General features: G+C 25.3%; 1 protein-coding gene across 1 annotated transcript in view; it reads left to right on the top strand.

Moving 5' to 3' along the window:
• Positions 1-1,394: 1,394 nt before the first annotated feature.
• The window catches only part of LOC122536734 (serine/arginine repetitive matrix protein 2), a 13,028-nt gene continuing 6,573 nt past the window's right edge, over positions 1,395-7,849 (top strand). Inside the window, exons 1-13 of the mRNA XM_043669347.1 lie at positions 1,395-1,678; positions 2,029-2,126; positions 2,560-2,735; positions 2,802-3,029; positions 3,143-3,318; positions 4,141-4,214; positions 4,356-4,697; positions 5,671-6,102; positions 6,182-6,292; positions 6,366-6,414; positions 7,160-7,223; positions 7,303-7,408; positions 7,482-7,690. Coding sequence (XP_043525282.1) covers positions 1,547-1,678; positions 2,029-2,126; positions 2,560-2,735; positions 2,802-3,029; positions 3,143-3,318; positions 4,141-4,214; positions 4,356-4,697; positions 5,671-6,102; positions 6,182-6,292; positions 6,366-6,414; positions 7,160-7,223; positions 7,303-7,408; positions 7,482-7,690 — 2,197 coding nt within the window. The 5' untranslated portion in view covers positions 1,395-1,546. The remainder of the gene's footprint in view (positions 1,679-2,028; positions 2,127-2,559; positions 2,736-2,801; positions 3,030-3,142; positions 3,319-4,140; positions 4,215-4,355; positions 4,698-5,670; positions 6,103-6,181; positions 6,293-6,365; positions 6,415-7,159; positions 7,224-7,302; positions 7,409-7,481; positions 7,691-7,849) is intronic.

Genomic DNA, 7,849 nt, shown 5'->3' with positions numbered 1-7,849 from the left:
GACAGAAATATTTTTATTTTTATATTTTATAAGTTCTATTCTGTCTGAAACTTTTATTTTTAAAAATATTTATTTATTTGTTCTCATCGAAACTTGTAATGTAAGAACATTTTACGAAAAAATTCTGATTCATATTTCAAATAAAACCTAATCTAAAAGTGCTGTAACTTTTTCGATCCCTGGTTGTAACCCCAGAACATTCCGCTTCTTTCAATAATTTTTCAACTTGAGTTCTTCATATAACACTGGGATTATTTTATTTGCTAAATATTTTCGTATAGAAATTTAAAGCTCAAAATTCTATATCCTCCACTATAGGCAACAATGATTGATTGTCTTTACATATTATTTCTCTGATAATTAAAAAATGGAACTCTCGACCTTTCTATCATTACGATCTACTGCATAACTGCTTACATTCTTTAAAAAAAAAAAAACAATTATCGAAAGTTCATAAAATATTTTTATCGAATATTTGAGATGCACATGAATTAAATACATATATTCTTTATATACGCTATAAATGATTCTTTATTCATTGATTTTATACTTTTTTTTATTGAAGTTTCGAGAATTTTGAATCACGAAAAAAGTATAAAATTTTGAATTTTCAAAACTCGAAACTTTCTTAAATTTTGAGAATTTTAAGATTTCAATGTTTCGAGTAATCTAGCCCTAATTATATTATAGCTAATAAATATTGTATATACTTTGTATGTAGAAGTGACAAAAATTTGTTAGCTGCTTTCATTAATCCTTTCCTTGTATATTTTTCTTCCAATAGTGCATTAAACAAAAATCGAAAAAAATACGAAGAATTTAAATTACTTAAAAATAACGTAATGATAATACACGGTAAGTATTTTTCGTAAAAAGTTTTAATAAATGCTGTATTTTGTATTGCTATTATATATTGCTGTTGACTTTATATAAAATATATATTGACTTCGATAAAACCCAACGTATGGCATAAAGTATAAATTATTAAGTTATAAAAGAAAATAAAGAGTAATTTTTTTCAATTGCATTAATATATAATAGAAATTTATAATAATACAATTTGTTTAATTTGTAAGCACATTTTTGAAAAAAGATTTTCTAATTGATAAATTTAAATTAAATATTATATAGATTACTTAACTAATTTGCATTATTCTATGAACAAAATCCGTTAAATTTATTGAAAATTTTAATAAAGATGGATCACTTACTTTTTTGATTATGTTAAATCAATATTTATAAGATATTTATTCAAATTAGAGCTTTAACTAATGTTTGTACTACAAACATTGAATAGTATGTTTTAAGAAATACAATATCAAGGAAAATTGTGCGCAAATGAGTTTTAGCTGGTCTTTGAAATATATTGTCAATGGAATAACGTAAAATCATATTTTCTGGACAGCGCTTGTGAAATACAATATGTCTACCTCTCAGGAAAAGAGTCTGTTAATTAATAACATTTTGAATTCCTTATATAAAGTTATTGACTACATAAAAGTTTCTCTTTAATTTAGTGATTTTCGTGAATTATTTGATATGTAAAATGAGTTTTTGCGTGAAAAAAACAGGTGGTAGGATGTGGCATGAAGCACGGAAACAGGAAAAGAAAATTCGTGGAATGTTGGTAGATTATCGTCGTAGAGCTGAACGTCGACGAGACTATTATGAAAAAATTGTAAGAGTAACCGAATGAAATAGTAATTTTTATACAAGCTCCGTTGAATTTACTAAACTTAACGTTATTCTTTTTGTAATGAGATCTAAACTTTTATTTTCCTCTTTTAATTGTTAACCTTAAATTTATTTCCAAATCTATCATAGTTCCTATAATTATTAATAGTAATTTAAAAACGTCAATATCTCTGACTACATTTCATTCCTCTTTTATCACATAGTCATATGCATAATATATGTCATATATGAAATAAATACATATATATATCGTTCATACAATAAATATAGACATATCTTTTCATTTATATCTTTTATTTTATCGTGTGTACATTGTATTTAAATTTTCTTTAGAAATCAGATCCTACACAATTTCTGCAACTTCATGGGAGACCTTGTAAGATACATTTAGATCCAGCGATTGCTACAGCTGGTGATAGTCCTGCGAATATGTAAGTCCATATGTATTTTAGTATTATTAACTGTAATACATCTATTGTGAGAACATTGTTTCATTTTATAAATAAATTGTAACATTTTCTTTTTAAAAAAAGACAAGAATATTAATATTATAAAATTATATTTATTATTAATAAATATAAGTTATTATTTATTGTAATTAAAATTATCATTTGTATATTTTTACAAGCTAGTATTATTATGTATAATTATGATATGTCATAACAAAAAATTTTTTATTCTGACTTTAGAAATTTTAAAGACTACCATGAAATTGAAATAATATTTTCATATCATATATAAATATATAAATCATGAAAAGTATTTTATGTATTAAATAAGAATCTAATGTTAGAATATTTGAAAATTTAATTATAACAAGATATAAATAAGTAATTTCGTGTGTAATATGTGTCACATTGATAGGATGCCTTGGCAAGGAAATGAAGACAATCTTATTGACCGATTTGATGTTCGCGCTCATCTTGATTGGATACCAGAAGCACCAGATTCTATTGATGTAGATATTGCTCTCACTAGTGAAGACAGACATATCAATTATGAACGTTATCGTATTATTGTTCAAAACGAATTTTTAGGAGGTGGGAAATTGCATTCATTTAAAATCCACATTTTATTTTTATTTAAAATTATTTGATAAATAATAGTCTTCAATGTAGTAACGGAAGAAAAATTTTTACACCAAATACATTTGGAAGAACAATTTGGTTCATCAACAAAATTAGATTCTGCTAGGGATAAGAAGAAGTCTTGTAATAATGTTGCAATTGGATATAATTATGAAACAGAAGAACCAATACCTGAAACAGTAAAATCATTGGATACTGTTATATCCGATGAAAAAGCAGATGATGAAGATAGTGATATAGATCTAGGTATAACTTTAAAAATTATAAAATTATGTTTTATAAATAATTATTATGTTTTATGTTCTATATATTATAAATTAGGTAAATTATTAAATTAGATATTTAATTTTTCTTTTTAGACATTTGTGTAGATGTATCTCAAATAGAGCCATCACAAGCACATGAAATGAATTTAGTAGCTCAGAAATATGGGCTTTTAGGTGCTGATTATTTCAGTTTTTTGACACAAGATTTTGAAGAAGCTGAAACATTAAGACAAGCACGTAAACAAGAAGAAGAGAAAGCAATGTATTCGGTAAAATATTTCTTTATGTAATCCTATATTTTATCTTGCATGTGTTTGTACAGGGTGTTCTATTTATCTCGCAAAATAGGAATATCTTGCAAAAGATTAAAGTTGTGAAAAAAAAAATGTTGCTACAAAAGTTGTTTACTATAAAGAGAGACATTATCCGGTATTAATATCGGATATACCTAATGATGGTTTTTTTTTATAAATGGAGTGATCAAAGAAAATTTAAAGTCAAGTTGTTTTTTTTTTAAATAGAATCTTATGTCTTAATGCAGTAATTGATTCTGAACATTCTGTATAAAAAAGTATTAATCTATTTATATTGAAAAACCATTGATTTACGAGATATTTTTACTTTAGTTTTGTGTTTGTTCCCTGAAAGACAAGGATAACATAAGCATGAAAATATTGGTGGTGTTTTTCCTTGTCTTTCATATAATAGGTCTCATAAAATTAAAGAGAAAATATCTATCAAATTAATGGCTTTTTCGATAGAAAATATTTTTTTTTTTTATAGAGAATGTTCAGATAAATCGATTGCTGCATCCAAAATTATATAATTCCATTTAAAAAAATCATCTTTACCTTGAGTTCTCTTTCACCACCTCACTTACAGATACCATTAATACAACTTTATTTATAAGGATAATTTTTTTAAAAAAGACAAAAAGAATATTTTTTTATAACTTCAGCCTCTTACAAGATATTTATGTTTTGCAAAATAAACAGAACTATATATATATATATATATTTCTTTATGATATAACAATTAAAGTTATTAATTATGTATTACTGGTTATTACATTTAATTAATTCATATCACAGGGTAGGAGATCACGCAGAGAAAGACGTGCATTTAGAGAAAAAAAAATGATTGGTCGAGTTATGAGTCCACCTAGGTAGTTACTTTTACACTATTTTGAAAATCTTTCCTTAGTTACCTGATTACTAGTTAAGATTAAAGTTATTAATTAAATATTTAATTAGTTAAAAAATCTTTTCTATATTTTATATCTATAATTTTGCATTTTATTTATTAGTTATGCAGCAAGAGAAAGTCCTGAATATAATCCCTATAGAAAATCTTCATCCAAATCTCGTTCAAGATCTGTTTCTCCTGTAAACACTGGACAAATAACTTATATTACAAGTTTTGGTGGGGAAGAGGAGACTCATGGATGTTCATCTCATGTCACTTCTTCCAATTCAAGAAAAGTCAATTATTCTCATCTTAGACGTAGAAGGTCGGACAGCCCAACACTTAATGAACGAACAATTAATAGAAAACTTTCAAAATCCAGATCTAGGAGTTGCTCTCGATCTGTCAATAAATCCAAATCATACAGAAACCATGATAGAAAACGTAGTACATCCAGGACCAAGTAAGTTCATCAGTATTTAGAATCATTTAAAGAGTTATCTGAATAATTCTTTTAACACTTTCATAAATAAGATTGTAATGATTACAGTTAATTATTATTAACATTTACAATTACAATTTATTATTATTTACACTTAAACTAAAACGTTTATGATGATAAATTTTCTTTTTTTTAACACTTATAAATAAAAATTAAAATTAAAATTACATATTTGAATTAATACAAATATTTATACCTTATAACCGTAATAATATTAAATGTCCAAGAAAGAATTAATTTTGGAAATAAGGAAGACTGAAATAAAATTTATTTTGTTCTAAAATTACACAATGTAGATAAAATTTTTTTCAGGTGGGAATATTTAGAAGATTTCAATATCATCTTCATCGTTTTAAATGTATTTTTGAACATTTATAATTGTATTGTTTTCAAAACAGTTTCAATGAATTGTCATATGGTCATTCAAGGTTATGAACATAATAATGAATGAAAAATGAAAATTAATTATGAAACTTCTGAAACAGAATATTTTTAGCTTTATTAACAGAATAGAACCTAAATAAACTTCCTCTAAATGCTTAAGAATAATAATAATTAAAAATAATTTGCTACAACAGATGTTTAAAAGGTTGACCAGCCACAAAAAGATTTTAAATAACTTCGAATGATTATGATTATGATTATTAAAATTCTACATCTTTCGTTCAAAATGCATACGTATAAGGCTTCGTTAAAAAATACATAGCTCCATTTAAAAAATGACCTTTAGATCATCTAAATGTAATTATCTGCTAAATATATTTATCTGAAAAAAAATTTTCTCTAATAATAGTCCTCTTAGAACTGAACTTTTTCAACATTTCTGTTTATTTTCAAATGGCTTGTTTTAGATAATCTTATATAATGTATATAATCTTATTTAGATGATCTTAAATAATTGTATTTATGCTGCTAATTGATGTATAATTTTTAGATCAAGAAGAACTCGTTCAAGACATAGAAAAATCACAAGATCAAGAACAAGAAGTCGTTCAAGGCGATCACGAACTCGAAGTGAATCTAGATCTCGATATAGAAGTTTTACTAGATCTCGTTCACGTACTATTTCAAGGTCAAAAACAAGATCTAGATCTCGATCGCGTCCAAAAAGATCTAGAAGTTCATCTTCAAGTAGTATATCTAGATCAAAATCAAGATCGAGATCAAGATCTAAATCACATAACAGAAGTCATTCGAGAGACAGTTATCGTCGAAGACATTATTCTCCGTCGAAGTCAATATCTAAATCTCGATCGAGAACTAAATCTCAATCTAGATCTAGATCAAGATCAAGATCAAGATCAAGAAGCCAATCCAGATGCAAACGATCTCGTAGTACCGAAAATAAAGTACCAGCACTGCCAAGGTATATATATATATTTTAATAAATTAAAAGTAAAATTTGTAATAAATGTATTTATATTATTTCTTAATTGCGACATTAGATATTATGGCCGACGTGGAAAATCATCAAGCTTGGAATTAGAATTATCAGATAACGAAGAAAAAGTTTCTCAGGCAACACCAAAACCAACGGTTACTAATATCACGAACATGTAAATTTAATATTAAGTACACATGTTATGCTACAATATAAAAAAATTTTTTTAATTAACTTAAACATTTCAGGAACAAGCCAAAAGCAGGGTTAAGTACAAATTCTGGTGGCGGACACAAAGTCAGTAAGAACCATAACGCTTACTTAGTCACTTAAAGACAGAGAATAAAAGACAGTATATACTCTTTATATAATTATCCTTAGACGAAGAAATTCAACAAGTGCTATTTGTTTTCATTCTGTTGGATAATATAAGGCGTTTGAATTATATTTTTTATATTTCACGTTTAATAAATTACGAGTTCTTATTAGATATTTAATAATAGAAAGCCACAAAGAATTTGAAAATTTTAAATCTGTATTTTACGTTAAGTATTTGTTATAATAGCTAAATTTAATGAAGTTTCTCAGAAATAATTTCTGCGAAATTTTTATTATTTTTATTATCAGAATGGAAACATTTTTTGGTGGTTTAATGTATTTGTTTCGTAGACATAGTAATATGAAAAAGTCTTCAATATAGGATATATTTGATATTAATTTTAATATGTAGTAGCATAATAATTTTTCTAAAATTTTAATATAAATTTTATCACGTAACGCAGCTTAAAATTGCTTAGAAAATACCTTATATTATTCAATAGTATATACATACGTATAAAATTTTTCAAAATATTAATTTAATTTATTGTATTATTTGCACCAAAAAGTTTAAATACTTTAAAAATGAAGAAATCTGTAATATTAAAAAACAATACAATTAAAAATTTGTATTAAAATTTTAGAAATATTTTATACATTGCTCTACATATTAAAACAAAATTTTAGTAATTGGGAACAGACTTTTAAGAGTTACATTTTTCAGTCACTGAAAATCACACCCCAGGAACGACTTAAGAAGAAAATGCAAGCTTTATTAAACAGGCAATGTAAGTAAAATATATCAGAATTTTTAATAAATGTTATTTTAGTATAACTATGTTTATTATAATTATATTTATATGTTAGATAAAGCTGATAAGAAAGCCGAGCAACTTAGACTCGAGAAAATGGAACAGCAAAGGCAAGATAGAGAAGATGAAATTCGAGAAATGTCTTTGAAGTTACGTAGAAAGTATGTTATTATTTTTATTTAATTTAATATTACTTATGTTTTATATTCTTTTTATTTAATAATTTTTTTTTAGACAAAGGGAACGAAGACATCGTTATGAAGGTCATAGTTCTGATTCACATTCCTCCGTATCACGTACACCAAGCCCTGGTCGTAGTCCACGAATTGTTCGTCGAGAAAGAAAAGATAGAGATATAAGAGATTTCGAAAATGATCGTGAGCGAGAAAGAGATAGAGAACGAGACAGACGTGATGATCGAGAAAAGTTTAGAAGTGAATCTCGTAGAAGATACAGAGATTCTCCACTTCGTTCTTTAAGTCCAAGAAATAGCCGGTAAAATTGCAAATGATCTTTAAAATTAAATTAAAAAATTAAGAAGATTTTTTAAATGTTTCGTTATTTTCTATTTTCTTTTTTCTTTTTTCTTTTTTTTTTTTTTT

This window comes from Frieseomelitta varia, unplaced genomic scaffold (genome assembly GCF_011392965.1).
Source record: "Frieseomelitta varia isolate USP_RPSP 00005682 unplaced genomic scaffold, Fvar_1.2 scaffold_869, whole genome shotgun sequence".
Taxonomy (NCBI): domain Eukaryota; kingdom Metazoa; phylum Arthropoda; class Insecta; order Hymenoptera; family Apidae; genus Frieseomelitta; species Frieseomelitta varia.
Note: the sequence above shows the minus strand (reverse complement) of the source record. Positions and strands in the feature narration are given on the sequence as shown.